This window comes from Astyanax mexicanus, chromosome 8, assembly GCF_023375975.1.
Source record: "Astyanax mexicanus isolate ESR-SI-001 chromosome 8, AstMex3_surface, whole genome shotgun sequence".
Taxonomy (NCBI): Eukaryota; Metazoa; Chordata; class Actinopteri; order Characiformes; family Acestrorhamphidae; genus Astyanax; species Astyanax mexicanus.
The window spans coordinates 5331739-5356109 of NC_064415.1; the positions used below are offsets into that span (position 1 = coordinate 5331739).

Here is a 24371-nt window from a genome sequence, read left to right on the forward strand (position 1 = left end):
TTAGCAACCACTTTAGAAATGAAAGCAACTGCCTAGCAACCACTTAGCAACCACTTTAGAAATGATAGCAACTGCCTAGCAACCAGTTAGCTACACCTTAGCAACCACTTGGAAAACGTTAGCAACTGACTAGCAACCACTTAGCAACCACTTTAGAAATGATAGCAACTGCCTAGCAACCACTTAGCAACACCTTAGCAACCACTAGGAAAACGTTAGCAACTGCCTAGCAACCACTTAGCAACACCTTAGCAACCACTAGGAAAACGTTAGTAACTGCCTTGCAACCACTTAGCAACCACTTTAGTAATGATAGCAACTGCCTAGCAACCACTTAGCAACACCTTAGCAACCACTAGGAAAACGTTAGCAACTGCTTAGCAACCACATTAGTAATGATAGCAACTGCCTAGCAACCACTTAGCAACACCTTAGCAACCACTAGGGAAACGTTAGAAACTGCCTAGCAACCACTTTAGAAATTATAGCAACTGCCTAGCAACCACTTAACAACATCTTAGCAACCACCTGGAAAATGTTAGCAACTGCCTAGCAAACACTTAGCAACATCTTAGCAACCACCTGGAATACGTTAGCAACTGCCTAGCAACCAGTTTGCCACACCTTAGCAACCACCTGGAAAACGTTAGCAACTGCCTAGCAACAACTTAGCAACTGCCTAGCAACCACCTGGAAAATGTTAGCAACTGCCTAGCAACCACTTAGCAACCACCTGGAAAACGTTAGCAACTGCCTAGCAACCACTTAGCAACTGCCTAGCAACCACTTGGAAAACGTTAGCAACTGCCTAGCAACCACTTAGCAACTGCCTAGCAACCACCTGGAAAACGTTAGCAACTGCCTAGCAACCACTTAGCAACCACCTGGAAAACGTTAGCAACTGCCTAGCAACCACTTAGCAACTGCCTAGCAACCACTTGGAAAACGTTAGCAACTGCCTAGCAACCACTTAGCAACTGCCTAGCAACCACCTGGAATACGTTAGCAACTGCCTAGCAACCACTTAGCAACCACCTGGAAAACGTTAGCAACTGCCTAGCAACCACTGGGCAACCACCTGGAAAACGTTAGCAACTGCCTAGCAACCACTTAGCAACTGCCTAGCAACCACCTGGAATACGTTAGCAACTGCCTAGCAACCACTTAGCAACCACCTGGAAAATGTTAGCAACTGCCTAGCAACAACTTAGCAACTGCCTAGCAACCACCTGGAAAATGTTAGCAACTGCCTAGCAACCACTTAGCAACCACCTGGAAAACGTTAGCAACTGCCTAGCAACCACTTAGCAACCACCTGGAAAACGTTAGCAACTGCCTAGCAACCACTTAGCAACTGCCTAGCAACCACCTGGAATACGTTAGCAACTGCCTAGCAACCACTTAGCAACTACCTGGAAAACGTTAGCAACTGCCTAGCAACCACTGAGCAACCACCTGGAAAACGTTAGCAACTGCCTAGCAACCACTTAGCAACTGCCTAGCAACCACCTGGAATACGTTAGCAACTGCCTAGCAACCACTTAGCAACCACCTGGAAAACGTTAGCAACTGCCTAGCAACAACTTAGCAACTGCCTAGCAACCACCTGGAAAACGTTAGCAACTGCCTAGCAACCACTTAGCAACTACCTGGAAAACGTTAGCAACTGCCTAGCAACCACTTAGCAACTGCCTAGCAACCACTTGGAAAACGTTAGCAACTGCCTAGCAACCACTTAGCAACTGCCTAGCAACCACCTGGAATACGTTAGCAACTGCCTAGCAACCACTTAGCAACCACCTGGAAAACGTTAGCAACTGCCTAGCAACCACTGAGCAACCACCTGGAAAACGTTAGCAACTGCCTAGCAACCACTTAGCAACACCTTAACAACCACTAGGAAAACGTTAGCAACTGCCTAGCAACCACTTAGCAACCACTTTAGAAATGATAGCAACTGCCTAGCAACCACCTAGCAACACCTTAGCAACCACCCCGGATACCATAGCAACACCTTAGCAACCACCTAGCAACAAGTTATCAACCACCTAGCAACCACCTAGCAACATCTTAGCAACCACCACGCATACCATAGCAACACCCTAGCAACAACCTAGCAACCACCTAGCAACACCTTAGGAACCACCTGTAATATGTTAGCAACTGCCTAGCAACCAGTTAGCAACAGCTTAGCAACCACCTGGAAAACATTAGCAACTGCCTAGCAACAGCTTAGCAACCACTTCAGAAATGATAGCAACTGCCTAGCATCAAATTGGCAATCAAAAGATTAACCAAAAGTTTTACGATTTCAGCATTTAAACAAACGTTTTTAGATTTCAGCGTTTAACTAAACGTTTTTAGATTTCAGCGTTTAACCAAACGTTTTTAGATTTCAGCGTTTAACCAAGCGTTTTTAGATTTCAGCGTTTAACCAAACGTTTTTAGATTTCAGCGTTTAACCAAACGTTTTTAGATTTCAGCGTTTAACCAAACGTTTTTAGATTTCAGCGTTTAACCAAACATTTTTAGATTTCGGCATTTTTGGCATTTAGCGTTTAGCCAAAAGTTGACAGCATATCCACGACTCTTCACACTCTTCAGACAGAAACAGCTTAGCAACCATTTTAACTTTTTAACGTTATTAGCGTTCTTTTCCAAGCCAACTTAAAGTTCGTTCACGAACTTTGCCTTTTCTAGTTATTATTATTATTCTATAAACTTTTTATAAACAGTTTCTCCTCCTACAGTTTTCAAGCTAGAACCACCAAACTTCACAAGATGATAGAACCTATTGCCGCGGGGTGTGCTTGTGCTTTTCTAAGTGATCGGACCACCAGGGTCCGATCGGTGGTCCGCCAAAGTCAGATTTTTTCCCATAGACTTCCATTCACACTTTTTTCAAACGGCTCTAAAAGTCACAATTTTTGAGCTAGAACCACGAAATTCACAAGACATACAGAACTTGCAGAGACGTTTCAGACGATATGCTGATCTCACCGATACGATTTACGGTTTTCGTAAAATTATCGTACGAACTTTCCCCATAGGAATGAATGGGCGGAATGTTGGCCATCTCACACACACCAGCCGATCCTGCGCACGGCCCCCCTCTCTGCCCTGCTCCTCAGTACTGTATCTGTATGGAGAAGATACTGCTGAACACAACCCACACCAGAACCAATACAACACTACACACACAGCACACCACACACAGTCCACACCACACCTTACACACATTCCACACCACACATACCCCACACCAAACAAACTCCACCCCACACACTCCACACCACACATACCCCACACCACACACACTTTAAACCACACTTCAAACCACACATACCCCACACCACACACACTCCACACCACACAAACCCCACACCACACACACTTCAAACCCCACACCACACACACTTCAAACCACACATACCCCACACCACACACACTTCAATCCACACATACCCCACACCACACACACTCCACACCACACAAACCCCACACCACACACACACTTTAAACCACACACACTCCACAGCTCACATACCCCACACCACACACACTCCACACCACACATACCCCACACCCCACACACTCCACAGCACACATACCCCACACCCCACAAACTCCATACCACACACACTCCACAGCTCACATACCCCACACCACACACACTTCAAACCACACATACCCCACACCACACTCACTTCAAACCACACATACGCCACACCACACTCACTTCAAACCACACATACCCCACACCACACTCACTTCAAACCACACATACCCCACACCACACTCACTTCAAACCACATATACCCCACACCACACTCACTTCAAACCACACATACCCCACACCACACTCACTTCAAACCACACATACCCCACACCACACACACTTCAAACCACACAAACCCCACACCACACACACTTCAAACCACACATACCCCACACCACACACACTTCAAACCACACATACCCCACACCACACTCACTTCACACCACACAAACCCCACACCACACACACTTTAAATCACACACACTCCACAGCTCACATACCCCACACCCCACACACTCCATACCACACAAACACTCCACAGCTCACATACCCCACACCACAAACACTTCAAACCACACATACCCCACACCACACACACTCCACACCACACAAACCCCACACCACACACACTTCAAACCACACAAACCCCACACCACACACACTTCAAACCACACACACCCCACACCACACTCACTTCAAACCACACATACCCCACACCACACTCACTTCAAACCACACATACCCCACACCACACACACTTCAAACCACACAAACCCCACATCACACACACTTCAAACCACACATACCCCACACCACACACACTTCAAACCACCCATACCCCACACCACACACACTCCACACCACACAAACCCCACACCACACACACTTTAAACCACACACACTCCACAGCTCACATAGCCCACACCACACACACTCCACCCCACACATACCACACACAATTCACACCCCACACCACACACTCCACACCACACACACTTTAAACCACACACACTTCACAGCTCATATACCCCACACCACACACACTTCACACCACACATACCCCACACCCCACACACTCCATACCACGCACACACTCCACAGCTCACATACCCCACACCATACACACTCCACCCCACACATACCACACACAGTTCACACCACACATACCCCACACCACACACACTCCACACCTGACACACACCCCACACTCCACCACACATACACCACACCACACACTCCACACCACATACACCCCACACCATACATACTCCACCCCACACATACCACACACAGTTCACACCACACCTACCCCACACCACACACACTCCACACCTGACACACCCCACACCACACACACTCCATACCACACACACACACTCCACCGCACACCCCACACCACACCACGTACTCTACACACCCCACAAACTCCACACCCAACACACTCCACACCACACACACTCTACAGTCCACACCACAACCAGTTAGCAACACCTTTGCCACACCACACCATGCTCTCCACACACGCCCCACACCACACACGCTCAACACCACACACGCTCAACACCACACACACACAACCCACAACCACAACCCACACCACAACCAGTTAGCAACACCTTAGCAACCACCTGGAAAACGTTAGCAACTGCCTAGCAATCACTTAGCAACCACTTTAGAAATTATAGCAACTGCCTAGCAACCAGTTAGCAACACCTTAGCAACCACTAGGAAAACGTTAGCAACTGCCTAGCAACCACTTAGCAACCACTTTAGAAATTATAGCAACTGCCTAGCAACCAGTTAGCAACACCTTAGCAACCACCTGGAAAACGTTAGCAACTGCCTAGCAACCACTTAGCAACACCTTAGCAACCACCTGGAAAACGTTAGCAACGGCCTAGCAACCACTTAGCAACCACTTTAGAAATTATAGCAACTGCCTAGCAACCAGTTAGCAACACCTTAGCAACCACCAGGAAAACGTTAGAAACAGCCTAGCAACAGCTTAGCAACCACATTAGAAACGATAGCAACTGCCTAGCAACCACTTAGCAACACCTTAGCAACCACTAGGAAAACGTAAGCAACTGTTTAGCAACCGCCTTGCAACCACTTAGCAACCATGTGTAATACATTAGCAAATAACTAGCAACCGCTTAGCAACAGCTTAGCAACCACCTGTAAGATGTTAGCAACTGCCTAGCAACCACTTTCAAGATTTTAGCATTTATCCAAATGTTTTTAGATTTCAGGGTTTAACCAAACATTTTTAGTTTTCAGCGTTTAACCAAACATTTTTAGATTTCAACGTTTAACCAAACGTTTTTAGATTTCCGTGTTTTTGGCATTTAGCGTTTAGCAACCATTTTAACTTTTTAACGTTATTAGCGTTCTTTTACAAGCCAACTTAAAGTTCGTTCACGAACTTTACCTTTTCTAGTTATTATTATTATTCTCGCCACGTTTTATAAACAACTACTCCTCCTAGAGCTTTCGAGCTAGAACCACGAAACTTCACACGATGGTAGAACTTATAGCCGCGGGGTGTGCTTGTGCTTTTTGGAGCGATACATCGTACGATTTTCGTAAAAACTTCGTAAACGTACGCCCTTTTTTCCATAGACAATGAACTAGAAGAATTTTGAATGGCTGTGAACGTCACAATTTTTGAGATACGAAGACGAAATTCGTATGGTCTATAGAACTTAGTGAGTTCTTTCCGAAAATATGCTTTACGAAACGATATGTCGTACGGATTTCGTACAAATGTCGTACGAAGTTGCCCCATAGAAATGAATGGGGGGCCCAGAGTTCCATCTCGCACACGAGCAGCTCTGCGCACGGAACCCCTTCTCTCCCCTGCTCCTCCAGTACTGTGAGTGTATGGAGGAGCTGCTGTATGGAGCAGCTATCAGTCAAAAGTTTGGACACCCCGGCACCCCAGCCAGGGCTTTGCAACCACCTATTAACTGCTTAGCAACCACCTTAGCAACCACCTGGAAAACGTTAGCAACTGCCTAGCAACCACTTAGCAACCACTTTAGAAATGATGGCAACTGCCTAGCAACACCTTAGCAACCACCTGGAAAATATTAGAAACTGCCTAGCAACCACGTAGCAACCATGTGGAATAAATTAGCAACTGCCTAGCAACCAGTTAGCAACCACCTGGAAAATGTTAGCAACTGCCTAGCAACTGCTTAGCAACCACTTTAGAAATGACAGCAACTGTCTAGCAACCACTTAGCAACCATGTGGAATATGTTGGCAACTGCCTAGCAACTACTTTAAATTGATAGCAACTGCCTAGCAACCAGTTAGCTACTGCCTTAGCAACTGCCTTAGCAACCACCCGGAAAACGTTAGCAACTGCCTAGCAACCACTTAGCAACCACTTTAGAAATGATAGCAACTGTCTAGCAACCACTTAGCAACCATGTGGAATACGTTAGCAACTGCCTAGCAACTACTTTAAAAATAATAGCAGCTGCCTAGCAACCAGTTAGCTACACCTTAGCAACCACCTGGAAAATGTTAGCAACTGCCTAGCAACCATTTAGCAACCACTTTAGAAATGATGGCAACTGCCTAGCAACCAGTTAGCAACTACTTAGCAACCATGTGGAATACATTAGCAACTGCCTAGCAACCAGTTAGCTACACCTTAGCAACCACCTGGAAAAGGTTAGCAACTGCCTAGCAACTACTTAGCAACCACTTTAGAAATGATAGCAAACTGTCTAGCAACCACTTAGCAACTATGTGGAATGTGTTGGCAACTGCCTAGCAACTACTTTAAAAATGATAGCAACTGCCTAGCAACCAGTTAGCTACACCTTAGCAACCACTTGGAAAACGTTAGCAACTGCCTAGCAACCACTTAGCAACCACTTTAGAAATGATAGCAACTGCCTAGCAACCACTTAGCAACACCTTAGCAACCACTAGGAAAACGTTAGCAACTGCCTTGCAACCACTTAGCAACCACTTTAGTAATGATAGCAACTGCCTAGCAACCACTTAGCAACACCTTAGCAACCACCAGGAAAACGTTAGCAACTGCCTAGCAACCACTTAGCAACACCTTAGCAACCACTAGGAAAACGTTAGCAACTGCCTTGCAACCACTTTAGTAATGATAGCAACTGCCTAGCAACCACTTAGCAACACCTTAGCAACCACTAGGAAAACGTTAGCAACTGCTTAGCAACCACTTAGCAACCACATTAGTAATGATAGCAACTGCCTAGCAACCACTTAGCAACACCTTAGCAACCACTAGGGAAACGTTAGAAACTGCCTAGCTACCACTTTAGAAATTATAGCAACTGCCTAGCAACCACTTAACAACATCTTAGCAACCACCTGGAAAATGTTAGCAACTGCCTAGCAACCACTTAGCAACCATGTGGAATATGTTAGCAACTGCCTAGCAACTGCTTAGCAACCACTTAAGGAACGATAGCAATGGCCTAGAAACCACTTAGCAACCACTTTAAAAACGATAGCAACTGCCTAGCAACCACTTAGCAACACCTTAGCAACCACTAGGAAAACGTTAGCAACTGCCTAGCAACCACTTAGCAACCACTTTAGTAATGATAGCAACTGCCTAGCAACCACTTAGCAACACCTTAGCAACCACTAGGAAAACGTTAGCAACTGCCTAGCAACCACTTTAGAAATTATAGCAACTGCCTAGCAACCACTTAACAACCATGTGGAATATGTTAGCAACTGCCTAGCAACTGCTTAGCAACCACTTTAGAAATGATAGCAACTGCCTAGCAACCAGTTAGCTACAATTTAGCCACCACTTGGAAAACGTTAGCAACTGCTTAGCAACTGTGTGGAATACGTTAGCAACTGCCTAGCAACTGCTTAGCAACAACTAAGCAACCACCTGGAAAACGTTAGCAACTGCCTAGCAAACGCTTAGCAACCACTTTAGTAATGATCACAACTGCCTAGCAACCACTTAGCAACCATTTTAACTTTTCAACGTTATTAGCGTACTTTTCCAAGCCAACTTAAAGTTCGTTCACGAACTTTGCCTTTTCTAGTTATTATTATTCTTACGCCTTTTTTTCTGTACGCTACTCCTCCTAGAGCTTTTATCGTAGAATCACGAAACTTTCACGGATTGTAGGACCTATAGTGAATTACGTTGCTTGTGCTTTTTGGAGCGATTTATCGTACGGTTTTCGTAAAAACTTCGTAAACGTACGCATTTTTTCCCCATAGGAATGAATGGGGGAGAATTTTGAACGTCCGTGACGGTCACAATTTTTGAGATACGGAGACCAAATTCGGCGAGCTAATAGATCTTATCAAGATCTTTAAATTAATAATAGGTTGCGAAGCGATACGACGTACGGTTTTCGTACAATTGTCGTACGAAGTTTTCCCATAGAAATGAATGGGGGGCCCAGAGTTCCATCTCACAGACGAGCAGCTCTGCGCACGGAACCCCTTCTCTCCCCTGCTCCTCCAGTACTGTGAGTGTATGGAGGAGCTGCTGTATGGAGCAGCTATCAGTCAAAAGTTTGGACACCCCGGGCACCCCAGCCAGCGCTTTGCAACCACCTATTAACTGTTTAGCAACCACTCTCTCTTTCTCACTCTCTCTCTACTTCTCTCACTCTCTCTTTCTCACTCTCTCTCTACTTCTCTCACTCTCTCTTTCTCACTCTCTCTCTACTTTTCACTCTCTCTTTTGCTCTCTACTTATCTACTTCTCACTCTCTCTTTTGCTCTCTACTTCTCACTCTCTCTTTTGCTCTCTGCTTCTCTATTTCTCACTCTCTCTTTTGCTCTCTACTTCTCACACTCTCTTTTGCTCTCTACTTCTCTATTTCTCACTCTCTTTTGCTTTCTACTTCTCTATTTCTCACTCTCTCTTTTGCTCTCTGCTTCTCGCTCTCTCTTTTGCTCTCTACTTCTCACTCTCTGTTTTGCTCTCTACTTCTCTATTTCTCACTCTCTCTTTCTCACTCTCTCTCTACGTCTCTATTTCTCACTCTCTCTTTTGCTCTCTACTTCTCTATTTCTCACTCTCTTTTGCTCTCTATATATCTCTTTCTCACGCTCTATGTCTCTATATCTTTTTCTCTCTACTTCTCTATTTCTCACTCTCTCTTTTGCTCTTTACATTTCTTTATTTCTCACTCTCTCTTTCTCTCTTTCTCACTCTCTCTCTACTTCTCTATTTCTCACTCTCTTTTGCTCTCTACTTCTCTATTTCTCACTCTCTTTCTCACTCTACTTCTGAATTTCTCACTCTCTTTCTCACTCTCTCTCTACGTCTCTATTTCTCACTCTCTCTTTTACTCTCTACTTCTCTATTTCTCACTCTTTCTTTCTCTCTTTCTCACTCTCTCTCTCTACGTCTCAATTTCTCTTTCTCGCTACTTTTCTATTTCTCTATTATCTCTTACTCTTTCTTTATTTCTCGCTCTTCTCTCTACTTCTCTTTCACTCTACTTTTCTATGTCTTGCTTTCTCTTTCTATCTATCTCTCTACTACTTCCTCTTTCTTTCTCTACTTCTTTATTTCTCGATGTCCCTTTTTCTCTAATTCTCTTTTTCTCGCTCAATATTTCTCTCAACTTGTCACTCTTTTTCTCACATTCTCGCGTGTTCTTTCTCTTTTTCTCGCGATTTTCTCCCTACTTCTTTATTTCTTGCTCTCCCTTTTTCTGTACTTCTACATTTAACACTCTCTCTTTTTCTCTACTTCAACCATTTTAGAAATGATAGCAACAACCTAGCAACCAGTTATCAACACCTTAGCAACCACCTGGTAAACATTAGCAACTGCCTAGCAACCACTTTAGAAATGATCACAACCGCTCAGCAACCATCTGGAATATGTTAGCAACTGCCTAGCAACCAGTTAGCAACACCTTAGCAACCACCTGGAAAATGTTAGCAACTGCCTAGAAACCACTTAGCAACCACTTTAGAAATGATCACAACTGCCTAGCAACCACTTAGCAACCATGTGGAATACGTTAGCAACTGCCTAGCAACCAGTTAGCAACACCTTAGCAACCACCTGGAAAACGTTAGCAACTGCCTAGCAACTGCTTAGCAACCACTTTAGAAATATTAGCAACTGCCTAGCAACCAGTTAGATACACCTTAGCAACCACCTGGAAAACATTAGCAAGTGCCTAGCAACCACTTAGCAACCATGTGGAATACGTTAGCAACTGCCTAGTAACCATTTAGCAACCACCTCGGATACCATAGCAACACCTTAGCAACCGCCTAGCAACCACCTAGCAACACCTTAGCAACCACCCCGGATACCATAGCAACCACCTAGCAACCACCTAGCAACACCTTAGCAGCCACCCCGGATACCATAGCAACACCTTAGCAACCATCTAGCAACACCTTAGCAACCACCTAGCAACCACCTAGCAACTCCTTAGCAACTAACCCGGATACCATAGCAACCGCCTAGCAACACCTTAGCAAGCATCCCGGATACCATAGCAACACTTTAGCAACCACCTAGCAACACCTTAGCAACCACCTAGCAACACCTTAGCAACCACCCCGGATACCATAGCAACCGCTTAGCAACCGCCTAGCAACACCCTAGCAACCACCTAGCAACACCTTGGCAACCACCCTGGATACCATAACAACACCTTAGCAACCGCCTAGCAACCACCTAGCAACACCTTAGCAACCACCCAGGATACCATAACAACACCTTAGCAACCACCTAGCAACACCTTAGCAACCACCCCGGATACCATAGCAACACCTTAGCAACCATCTAGCAACACCTTAGCAACCACCCCAGATACCATAGCAACACCCTAACAACCACCTAGCAACACCTTAGCAACCACCCCAGATACCATAGCAACACCTTAGCAACCGCATAGCAACACCTTAGCAACCACCTAGCAACACCTTGGCAACACCCCGGATACCATAGCAACACCTTAGCAACCACCTAGCAACCACCTAGCAACACCTTACCAACCACCCTGGATACCATAGCAACACCTTAGCAACCACCTAGCAACACCTTAGCAACCAACCCGGATACCATATCAACACCTTAGCAACCACTTGGAAACCATGTGGAATATGTTAGCAACTGCATAGCAACCAGTTAGCAACCACTTAGCAACCACCTGGAAAATATTAGAAACTGCCTAGCAACCACTTAACAACCATGTGGAATACATTAGCAATTGCCTAGCAACCAGTTAGCAACAGCTTAGCAAACACCTGGAATATGTAAGAATCTGCTTAGCAACCAATTAGCAAACACTAAGCAACGATGTGGAATACATTAGCAACTGCCTAGTAACTACCTAGCAACCACTTAGCAACACTTTACTTTATATAGGTATATATAAAGTAAAGTGTTTATATTACTTTATAAGACAATTATTAGCTTTTCACCATGTTAGCCAAAACTTTTTGGACTTTAACATTTAGCTGAAAGTCAACAGCAAAGCAACCACTCTTCACACGCTTTAGACAGAAATATCTTAGCAACCATTTTAACTTTTTCAACGTTATTAACGTACTTTTCCAAGCCAACTTAAAGTTCGTTATCGAACTTTCCTTTTCTAGTTATTATTATTATTCCGCGCTTTTTTTGTTGTACGCTACTCCTCCTACAGCTTTTGACGTAGAACCACGAAATTTTACAGTATCGTAGGACCTATAGCGGTTCAGGTTGCTTGTGCTTTTTGAAGCGATATATCGTACGGTTTTCGTAAAAACTTCGTAAACGTACGCATTTTTTTCCCATAGGAATGAATGGGGCGAAATTTTAAACGTCCGTAACCGCCACAATTTTTGAGATACGAACACCAAATTCGGCGAGCTTATAGATCTTATCGAGATCTTTAAATTAATATAAGGTTGCGAAGTGATACGACGTACGGTTTTCGTACAATTGTCGTACGAAGTTTTCCCATAGAAATGAATGGGGGGCCCAGAGTTCCATCTCACACACGAGCAGCTCTGCGCACGGAACCCCTTCTCTCCCCTGCTCCTCCAGTACTGTGAGTGTATGGAGGAGCTGCTGTATGGAGCAGCTATCAGTCAAAAGTTTGGACACCCCGGCACCCCAGCCAGGGCTTTGCAACCACCTATTAACTGCTTAGCAACCACCTTAGCAACCACCTGGAAAACGTTAGCAACTGCCTAGCAACCACTTAGCAACACCTTAGCAACCACCTGGAAAACGTTAGCAACTGCCTAGCAACCACTTAGTAACCACCTGTAATACATTAGCAACTTCCTAGCAACCACTTAGCAACCACTTTAGAAGTTATAGCAACTGCCTAGCAACCAGTTAGCAACACCTTAGCAACCACCAGGAAAACGTTAAAAACTGCCTAGCAACAGCTTAGCAACCACTTTAGAAATGAGAGCAACTGCCTAGCAACCACTTAGCAACCACCTGGAATACGTTAGTAACTGCCTAGCAACCAGTTAGCTACACCTTAACAACCACCTGGAAAACGTTATCAACTGCATAGCAACAACTTAGCAACCACTCTAGAAATGATAGCAACTGCCTAGCAACCAAATAGCAACAGCTTAGCAACCACCTGAAAAACATAAGCAACTGCCTAGCAACCACTAAGCAATCATGTGGAAAACGTTAGCAACTGCCTAGCAACCACTTAGCAACTGCCTAGCAACCACCTGGAATACGTTAGCAACTGCCTAGCAACCACTTAGCAACCACCTGGAAAACGTTAGCAACTGCCTAGCAACAACTTAGCAACTGCCTAGCAACCACCTGGAAAATGTTAGCAACTGCCTAGCAACCACTTAGCAACCACCTGGAAAACGTTAGCAACTGCCTAGCAACCACTTAGCAACTGCCTAGCAACCACTTGGAAAACGTTAGCAACTGCCTAGCAACCACTTAGCAACTGCCTAGCAACCACCTGGAAAACGTTAGCAACTGCCTAGCAACCACTTAGCAACCACCTGGAAAACATTAGCAACTGCCTAGCAACCACTTAGCAACTGCCTAGCAACCACTTGGAAAACGTTAGCAACTGCCTAGCAACCACTTAGCAACCACCTGGAAAACGTTAGCAACTGCCTAGCAACCACTTAGCAACTGCCTAGCAACCACTTGGAAAACGTTAGCAACTGCCTAGCAACCACTTAGCAACTGCCTAGCAACCACCTGGAAAACGTTAGCAACTGCCTAGCAACCACTTGGAAAACGTTAGCAACTGCCTAGCAACCACTTAGCAACCACCTGGAAAACGTTAGCAACTGCCTAGCAACCACTTAGCAACTGCCTAGCAACCACTTGGAAAACGTTAGCAACTGCCTAGCAACCACTTAGCAACTGCCTAGCAACCACCTGGAAAACGTTAGCAACTGCCTAGCAACCACTTAGCAACCACCTGGAAAACGTTAGCAACTGCCTAGCAACCACTTAGCAACTGCCTAGCAACCACTTGGAAAACGTTAGCAACTGCCTAGCAACCACTTAGCAACTGCCTAGCAACCACCTGGAATACGTTAGGAACTGCCTAGCAACCACTTAGCAACCACCTGGAAAACGTTAGCAACTGCCTAGCAACCACTGAGCAACCACCTGGAAACGTTAGCAACTGCCTAGCAACCACTTAGCAACTGCCTAGCAACCACCTGGAATATGTTAGCAACTGCCTAGCAACCACTTAGCAACCACCTGGAAAACGTTAGCAACTGCCTAGCAACAACTTAGCAACTGCCTAGCAACCACCTGGAAAACGTTAGCAACTGCCTAGCAACCACTTAGAAACCACCTGGAAAACGTTAGCAACTGCCTAGCAACCACTTAGCAGCTGCCTAGCAACCACCTGGAATATGTTAGCAACTACCTAGCAACCACTTAGCAACCACCTGGAAAATGTTAGCAACTGTCTAGCAACCACTTAGCAACTGCCTAGCAACCACTTGGAAAACGTTAGCAACTGCCTAGCAACCACTTAGCAACTGCCTAGCAACCACCTGGAGAACGTTAGCAACTGCCTAGCAACCACTTAGCAACCACCTGGAAAACGTTAGCAACTGCCTACCAACCACTTAGCAACCACCTGGAAAACGTTAGCAACTGCCTAGCAACCACTTAGCAACTGCCTAGCAACCACTTAGCAACCACCTTGAATATGTTAGCAACTGCCTAGCAACCACTTAGCAACCACCTGGAAAACGTTAGCAACTGCCTAGCAACCACTAAGCAACTGCCTAGCAACCACTTGGAAAACGTTAGCAACTGCCTAGCAACCACTTAGCAACTGCCTAGCAACCACCTGGAATATGTTAGCAACTGCCTAGCAACCACTTAGCAACCACCTGGAAAACATTAGCAACTGCCTAGGAACCACTTAGCAACCACCTGGAAAACATTAGCAACTGCCTAGCAACCAGTTAGCTACATTTTAGCCACCACCTGGAAAACATAAGCAACTGTTTAGCAACCGCCTTGCAACCACTTAGCAACCATGTGTAATACATTAGCAAATAACTAGCAACCGCTTAGCAACAGCTTAGCAACCACCTGTAAGACGTTAGCAACTGCCTAGCAACCACAAGATTTTAGCATTTATCCAAATGTTTTTAGATTTCAGGGTTTAACCAAACATTTTTAGTTTTCAGCGTTTAACCAAACATTTTTAGATTTCAACATTTAACCAAACATTTTTAGATTTCCGTGTTTTTGGCATTTAGCGTTTAGCAACCATTTTAACTTTTTAACGTTATTAGCGTTCTTTTCCAAGCCAACTTAAAGTTCGTTCACGAACTTTACCTTTTCTAGTTAGCTAAATGAATTTTCATTCATTATAGCTCACAGTAAGTCCTGTAATCCTAAATCAATTGAAAATGTAATAGTGATTAGCTGCTCAGGTACAGGTCAAGTTGAACATTACATATATTGTTTATTTTTTTCTTTAACCCTGACTCCCAATCTAGCTAATTCCAAAGTTAAGCTAACTCATTTACACAGCTGCAGTTTATTAATCACAGTGTGTTTAATCTGTGGGCTGATTCAGAGACGTGTATTGTTAACCAGCTATAAGAAACATATCATCACAGATTACGTGGTTAGCCAACCGTTACCTATCTTTTAGAAAAATCTCCGTATATCCAGATCTGTTTTAAAATCAGCTGAAGCTGCTGCGTCCCGATCCCGCTGCTAAATCTCATAGGGAGGGGGAGGGGCTTCCCAATAGCAAAGTGTCTCTCTTCCGCGCGCCGCAACACCAGCAAGCTGATTGGCTGTTTCTACTGAGAGGCGGGTCTTAATACCTAAGCAGGCTTCGTGATTGGTCTGGTCTGTCTCCTCATTAATAGTACAGCTGATCTGAGCGAAACAATATCATTTTTGGGGGGGACAAATCCACCTATTTCTAATATTGGGTGGGACATCCCCCCCCCCCCCCCCCCCCCCCCCGGTTCCTACGCTAATGAATGCAAGTGTCTTTTTCATGAAGCGCTCACGGATTTTATTTGCTCACGTGTAAAATATAGGTGTGCTCACACAAATTTACCATGCTCTCTCTCAGATTAACTCTCCTCTTGTACGAAACATCGGGCGCACTCTCAGATATATCATATCTGAGATATATCATATATCTAGCTTTGAGCTAATGCTACAGCACACAGAACTCACATCCAAGCGCAGCTGCAGAGATCAGCAGGGGACTCTTTTCGGCACAACACCAGCAAACTCCGGCAGTATGTTTACAGTATATTAAACACAGCTGATCCAACTAATGAACTAACTGACCTCTGTGAGGAGAGCTGGATGTGTCACAGCAAAAAAAAAACTAACCCAGCAATAAAGAGTTACTCCAAAACCAGCTTTAAACACGGTAGCACATTTTACCATTTACCTTTTTTTTATTTGGAGAAATAAATTTGAGATGTTTGGTCTTTCTGGCTCGTTGTTTTAGTACATTAAGCCACGTTAAGATTCATCCTTATAATGTCTTTCAGTGGAAAAAAGACTCACATTAAGCCATTCTACATGTTTTACAGGACAAGTGTTTTAGACTCTGTAGTTCTTCAGTTAGCTGGGTTAGTGGTTCTGGAGTAACTCTGTCCTGCTAGTTTTACTGCTGTAACAATAAATAAATAAAACATGGACACAAGCCCGACTTTCTCCTGTTTTTAATAAGCATTTAAATTACCTTTACCACAATTGCTCTATTAAATCAAGTTACCACAAACACGTCCAAAATAGCCCATTAGCTGTCCATGGAAGTCCAAAACAAACGTGTAATCTGCTCGTTAAAAAATAATAAATCCAACTACCAACTAAGCTGTGAACGACACATTCCTGAAAATTAATATGCCCGATCGCGTATGGCTGTGTGCAAAGCCACAGGAGCTGTGGCAAGTGTCTTTGCTAAGCGGCATGTATCCGTTTCTGAATGGCAGATGCCGCTAGCGAGCGCCGCTGGCCAGTAGCGTTCGTGGCCAGTGCCACTCCTGAAAGGCAGGTGCCAGTAGGTGTCACTTCCTGTTCAAACGGCCAGTTGCCGTTTGAGGATCAAACCCCCTCTCCACACAGCTCACCTCAGTGAGGGCAGTTAGTTAGTTGATTAGTTGTTAGTTGATTATTCGGGGCATGTGTTTAGTATGTAATTAGTATAAACTAATGACCGTAATTAAATACTAAACCCGCAGGGAAGCGCTGCTCCTGAACTGAGAACCACTTTCTCTTATTATCTGTCTTTTAAAGCTCTAAGACAGGCTACACTGCTCAACATCACCATACTGATAGAGTTTTCACCTGTTTAAATACTTTAATGATCCTCTGTGAAGAAGAAGAATAATGCAAAACGCGATCCGACCGGAGTTCGCTGGTGTACTGCAGAATCGAGTACTCTGGTATTCCCTGCCACAGTTAAGCGTTAGATTAAAGCTAGCATTTTTCTAATTATTAAACTTAAACAATCTCGTGATTCAGAGGATCTAGTGATGTTTAGGAGGAAAATGTACACATAATAAAACGTACAGGGTTCTGAACAGATTTATTTACCACAGAATGTGATAGAGGCGAGTTTTTGAGAACTTTGAGACACTTAGAAGCCATACGAGAACTACAGAATGACGCACGACTTCAGCAGTCTATTTAACTGGTCAAATCCTTTTGCCACTTCTGATTGGCTGGAGACTTTTGGCAACTTTGTTGCAGTAAAAATCGCTCCGCGAGCACACAGGGGGAAGTTAAGTGCGCGCGCTCTCTCATAACATTAAGAGCAGACAGATGGTACACGAGAATAATATATCTTAGAGCGCGCAGTTTCGTACAAGAGGAGAGTTAATCTGAGAGAGAGCATGGTAAATTTGTGAGAGCGCACCTATATTTTACATGTGAGCAAATAAAATCTGTGAGCGCTGCATGAAACAGACTCTTACATTCAAAAACTTCACTCTCGACTATTGGCAGTAAAACGACGCCATACATTACCAGCTTTACTTCTTCTCCCTCGTCCAGGTGTTTCTGCTCCTTCAGAGTTTACCTGTGGAGTTTACCTGACTGAAAGAGCTTCAAATGAGAGATTATGTCCTGCTGAAAGAAGGAGCTCAATTCTGTTTATCAAGCAGCTTCGCTTAACTCTCGTTTCTCCTCAGTGACGTCACGAGGCCACGCCCACCACCTCATGAGGATGGGTTGATGCACCTCCATGTTTTAACCAGCAGGTGGAGCCTGAACTTCACCAACTGAATTAAAGCAGTGTTACAGTATGCAGCTCTAATCAATATATCAAATAAATCAATAATCATTCATCATTTAGTAAATATATGTAGATAATTAAACACAACTGAATTAAAGCAGTGTTACAGTATGCAGCTCTAATCAATATATCAAATAAATCAATAATCATTCATCATTTAGTAAATATATGTAGATAATTAAACACAACTGAATTAAAGCAGTGTTACAGTATGCAGCCCTGATCAATATCTCTTGTCATTGGTCAGAATCAGACCGTGGTGTGTTTTCAACATAATAAATTTAGCTCAGGAATACAGTTAGCATGGCCAGTTAGCTGCTAGCCATCTCCATTAACACCAGCAGTCTGTTAGCCTAGCTACCATTGGGCCGTCAGCTGCATTCCGTTGTTGTGAAGGTAAGTGAACTACAGTCATAATTCACATCTTATTTCAAACAACAGATCCTACCCACTCTAACCAGCACTAAGAACTCAATCTGTTATTAAAAAAACACAAAAGTGATTAATTCAGCCCGGAAACACAATTAGCGGTTAGCTGTTAGCTATAGAAGCTAATCCACTATCTACTATGTGTCATAATAAAAGTCATCAGATCAGCTTGTAGACTTACACTTGTAAAAAGAAGAAATCTATTTTATTTTATTTTGACTTTATTAAGTACACTTTTGATCCAAATATGGTCAAATATCTAAATTCTCTTAATAATTGCATCTAATTTTAAGTGTTTTAAACAGGGCTGGTATAGATTATTACTGCAGTGCAACACAAGTTATTGAGTTTAAGTTTGAGTATTTGAGTTACCACTGGCATGTGTGATTTGTTCCTAAAAAATATTTGTAAATTAGGTAAATAAAGATGCATCAAACTTTATAAAATTGGTCTTGGGCCATGGAGGACAATCCATAAATTATTGAGCTATTAGATGTCCGGTTTGAACACTTGCATTTTTACATTTTATTTTTATTTAATTAATCTTAAGTGATTTAAGTTTAAAATTAAGATCAGTAAAGCACTTTAAACACCAACACATTTTCCATGGCTGTATTCGGAATGGCATACTACTATACTGTGTACTGCATACTGCACTAGTATGTACTGCATACTACACACTGCCCAGTATGTAGTATTCGGTACTGTAACACTTTTGATTGAAGTACCCTACATGGTCCTGCTGTGACACACCAGTCAGTGCTCTGTAGTGCTCCGAATTCCTCAGAGTGAGATGTAAACAGAAAGAACATGAAAAATGTCCTACCTTTTCATTATTAAGACTAATGAGATCTGCATACTGTCCAGAACTGCAATTGCTGCTTTAATTTTAGAGTTTAATGTAAGTGCAGTTAACCCAATTCTAACAACCATTTAGCAGCAGCCCCCACAACCCAAGTATGTTCCAGTTAAATATGTTTTCCTATTTATTTTAGTAGATTACTATTTTCATCTATGTAAATACCAACAAGAAGAACACATTTAAACAAACTCTCATTCATATTTACACAATCTTAACAATAAAAGAAATGAGACACGTTGCACAAGTGAAACAATTTTATTAATTTGTATTCAAATCATTCCCTTATTTAAAAGAAAAATACGTATTAAAACTGAGGGAATTATTTATTAAATCAACAGAACGATTTATTAAACGAAGGGAATTATTTATTAAATTAACAAAATAATTTATTAAAACTGAGGGAATTATTTACTACATCAAGGCAGCACACAGCGGAGGGTCCCGGACGCGGAGAACGCGCGGCCGCGTCAGCGGAGGGTCCCGGCCGCGGAGAGCGCTCGGCCGAGGCAGCGGAGGGTCCCGGCCGCCGGGAGCAAGGCCGCGGCAGCGGAGGGTCCCGGCCGCTGAGAGCGCTCGTCCGCGGCAGCGGAGGGTCCCGGCCGCTGAGAGCGCTCGGCCGCGGCAGCGGTGAGCCAATACTTTCCAAAATAATTCCCTTAATTTAAAAATATATATTTCCATAATTCTCTCGCACTCGCCTCCATCTTGTTTTTTCTGAAGCGAGCTGGAGAAGCCAGTCGCAATGCATGTTGGGATGCAGTACACCGCGAAGATAGCTCCCCATGCACACTGCGGAATCGGAGCGGAGTAGTACACCATCCGGGTACCTGTAGTGCACTACAGATTCTCAGTTTGGTTGCATACTGCGTACTGCATACTAGCTTTAGGCAGATTTAGTACGCGAGTAGTATGTAGTATGCCATTCCGAATACAGCCCATATATTACTTTTCTTCTAGAATTGTGCTTCAAATAAAGAACTTTATGCTGAGCAGATTGTTAGTTAATTATTTACAAGCCAACATTGGCTAGATGGACAGTGCTAAAAAAAAGTCAACCTTTGAACCTTTGGGTGCAGTGTTGCCAACTTAGCCACTTTGTCGCTATATTTAGCGACTTTTTAGACCCTCTAGCGACTTTTTTTGTAAAAAAGCGACAAGCGACAAATCTAGTGAGTTTTTGTGGTGTTAGTGGAGACTTTTGGCGACTCTGAGATGAACACACATGCTCTCCGCAGCGAGCAGCGGGTGCTGCCGTGAGCCCCGCCCCACATCACTCACACTGCAGTCTCTTATGAAACGCCAAAAGGCCCAAAAAACGCCTGGACCAGACGCCTTTTATCGAAAAGAACGGCGTAAAATACGGCGTTCTGTGTGGGTTTTACGCCGTAATATACGCCGTATGATTTCAAGACGCCGTAATATACGCCGTATGATTTCACTCTGTAAGAGCATTGGCTGAATAGAGTTTAAATGTATTGGCTTTCAAAACTGGAAGGTGGAGCTCATTATCTTATTATTAAACGCCGCTTTTTACGCCGCTTATTACGGCGTCAAGAGAGACACTAAAACGCCGCTTTTTACGCTCTGTACGGCGTGCCAAAAGGGTCGAAAAACGCCGTGGGAAACGGCGTCTTCTGTGCTTTTAGCGGCGTTTTTAACGCCGTCGTGAAATCATACGGCGTATATTACGGCGTCTTGAAATCATACGGCGTATATTACGGCGTAAAACCCACACAGAACGCCGTATTTTACGCCGTTCTTTTCGATAAAAGGCGTCTGGTCCAGGCGTTTTTTGGGCCTTTTGGCGTTCCATAGTCTCTCACAGTCAGACCACACCCACACCGCTCCAGGAAAACACCGTAATCAACTGCGCATGCCCAAACCGCTGCTGACTGACCCCGCCCCCAATTTACAGAGCAAAAATATAAATGTGTCTTCAGTGTGACACGAAAAGAAATCACTGAATTTAACTCATACAGTCTCAGTCAGTCACCTCATTCACCACACAGCCTGTCACTCACCTCCTCCACAGTGTCTTCTTCTTTGTGAAACATCTAGCTAGCTACCTCATCATTGAACAATTTGTATATAATAGGTTTAAAAATAAAGAAAACTTAAAAAAAAAAACGTAGAATAACAGTTCCAGCTAACTGCTGCTCTTATAAGAACATTTAACAAAAGGGCAAAAAACTGATTCATGTAATTTACTAGGGGTGGGAATCTTTTACTATATCACGATTCGATTCGATTCCGATTTTGGGGGCCACGATTCGATTCAAAATCGATTTTCGATTCAAAACGATTTTCGATTCTAAACTAATTTTGATTCAAAACGATTTAATTTATAAAAAAATTTGGTTCAGTCTATAGACTCTGCATGATCTATTACAGTCTACTTTGCAAGACAGAATGACAAAAACAGACAATAAATTGTTTTCACATTTAATAGGTTTTGAACATTAATCAATGCTTAAATGTATTTTTCAACAAAAATAAAATTTAATTTTTCTAAAATTAAATAATGAAATTAAACATACAAAGTGCCTTTTCAAAAAATTATGTCTGGACCACAGCTATAAAATGAGCTGGAACAAAAATAAAGTGCTTTGGTATAATAAAATGCTACAGTTTAACAACATGCACTTCTTTTTAAAGGGATGTTGCAGTACCAAAAATACAACATGCAACACTATTTTTGCACAAATTAAAGACTATTTTTCAGTAGCTTTAAGAATTAGCAAAAAAAAAAAATTAAGTGAAAAATAACACCAGTAAACTAGCTGCCTCTAAACTTTTCATGAACATGTCTGTAGCAACAATGGAACTGTCCACAACTGTGCAACAACTGATTGTATGATTTTCTGAAAATCATCAAAGAAAACTGGACATGAATAGTGTTCAAGATTACTGTTCCTTTGCAGGTGCAACATTCAGATTCTTTTGTAGGAACAGAAGCTGATCCACGTGTTCTGGAGTAAGACTGCTTCGCTGTGCTGTCACTATATCCCCAGCAGTGGAGAACACTCTCTCAGCTGCAACACTAGTGCCAGGGATACACAAGTAGCGTTTAGCCTGTCTAGCCAAGAGAGGGAAAGCTGTCTCATGGGTTCTCCACCAGCTGAGGGGGTTCTCTGACAGAGGAAGTGGAGGGGCTTCCAGATATGTCTTCAGTTCCTCTTTGGCTCTGGTGCTGGTAGATTTATGGACAACACTGACCTCAGTAAATGTCTTGCCCAATAGAGTAAACAGTGCAGAGGGCCTTATTTTTGGGGGGGTGGCTTCTTCTGGGTCTGGCTGTGGTGTCTCAGACTTGTCCTCACCAGCCTCTGAGTTCACATGACTCTGCAGCAAAGAAAATTCAAGAGTCATATCAGTCACACTGTCCAATATAATCACAATACAGTCACAACATTCACTCATTTCATGGTAAAATTATTAGTTTTTAAATCCATGTACGCTTATAACATTTAAAACTGACATACTTTGCATGTATAAATTTGTTACACAGTTTAACAATATATTTATACTGTTCAGTACCTGGAGTGCTGCAGCCTCTGCAAGGACATTGGCGTGGACTTCCAGCTGGTCCTTCGTGGTGAGGAAAGGCAGGGCCTTAAATCTGGGGTCCAAAAATGAAGAAGTGTAAAGCATGTGCTTGTTCCGTGCACAACTGTATCTTTTAACCAGATCTTCGCGGATTGCCAGTTTGATTTCCCTGATAACTGGTGTTTCAGCAGCAACGCCAGCTGCCTCTGTGTCATGCAGTAACTGAGCATGTAAAGGAGCAATAACTGAGAGTGTAGGTGTAGAATCCTCAGACATTATGCAGGTTGCATCTTTGATTGGTTTCAGTGCTGATGCTATTTCCTCAGCAGTGGAGATGTCCATTTCACTTAGTGTTTTCATGCATTACACGAGTTTGCAAAACACGGGATTCGAGCAGCCACGTGTCTGTTATATAGTGAGCTGTAAATGTTACAAAAGACTGGGTTGCTCTTGATGTCCACGCATCACATGTTAGTGCCACTCTGGTCGTTTTGGTTAAGGTATTTGCGACCTTCCTTTTAGTTTCTTGGTAAAGCTGTGGCACAGCTGTCTCAGTGAAAAACTTACGGGATGGTATGGCATACCGCGGCTCCGCTGTCTGCAACATGTGTGTGAAGCCTTCGTTCTCCACCACACTGTAAGGTCGTAAGTCTTTGGCAATGAAGCAGGTGATAGACCTGGTTATTTTTTTTGCCCGCTCCGAATTAGCGGACAGTTTGGTGAAGGACTGCAGTGTGCGTTGGTCTGCTGCTGGTGGCTGACTCTGCTCCGCATCTTTTAACTCCGGGTGGTGCCTGGTTATGTGAGCCCAGGGCCGTTTCAAGGTATTTGGGGGGCCCAAGCAAAGACACCAACCGGGGCCCCCCCAACCTCCACACCAGAAATCTCATGCCCAAACCCCCCTCCGGCCAAAAAAAAAAAAAAACATATCTGGCCGCGGTCCACCTTCAAGAACCACAGCATATACACACAGTTTAGGTCCAACACACTTTATGTAAAAAAGAGGGCTTAGAAATTTAAGCAAAGCACCTTGAGGTAGAAAGAAAAGATATGGTTAGAGATAGCATTACAATATTTTTTCTGATTTTGATATTTAGATGGATCCCAGCTGCATTGATATAGCTACCAATGCTAAACACCTCAAACTAACTACTTTACAAATTTACTACTTGTAGCTGAACATAGCAGATTTAAGTATGCTGTTGTCTGAGAATTAGACAGATGCACCTGA

General features: G+C 43.5%; 2 protein-coding genes across 2 annotated transcripts in view; both read right to left on the reverse strand.

The window, feature by feature from the left end:
• Window positions 1–24371, reverse strand: part of LOC125803781 (E3 ubiquitin-protein ligase TRIM39-like) — a 74151-nt gene that overhangs the window by 34264 nt on the left and 15516 nt on the right. The gene's annotated exons all lie outside the window — the stretch shown is intronic.
• Window positions 22334–23488, reverse strand: LOC111195367 (E3 SUMO-protein ligase ZBED1). Its single transcript, XM_022682356.2, has 2 exons — window positions 23132–23488; window positions 22334–22936 (listed from the first exon to the last, which is right to left on the reverse strand). Exons 1-2 carry the CDS (start codon window positions 23480–23482, stop codon window positions 22499–22501), a joined length of 789 nt encoding a protein of 262 aa, XP_022538077.2. The 5' UTR covers window positions 23483–23488; the 3' UTR covers window positions 22334–22498.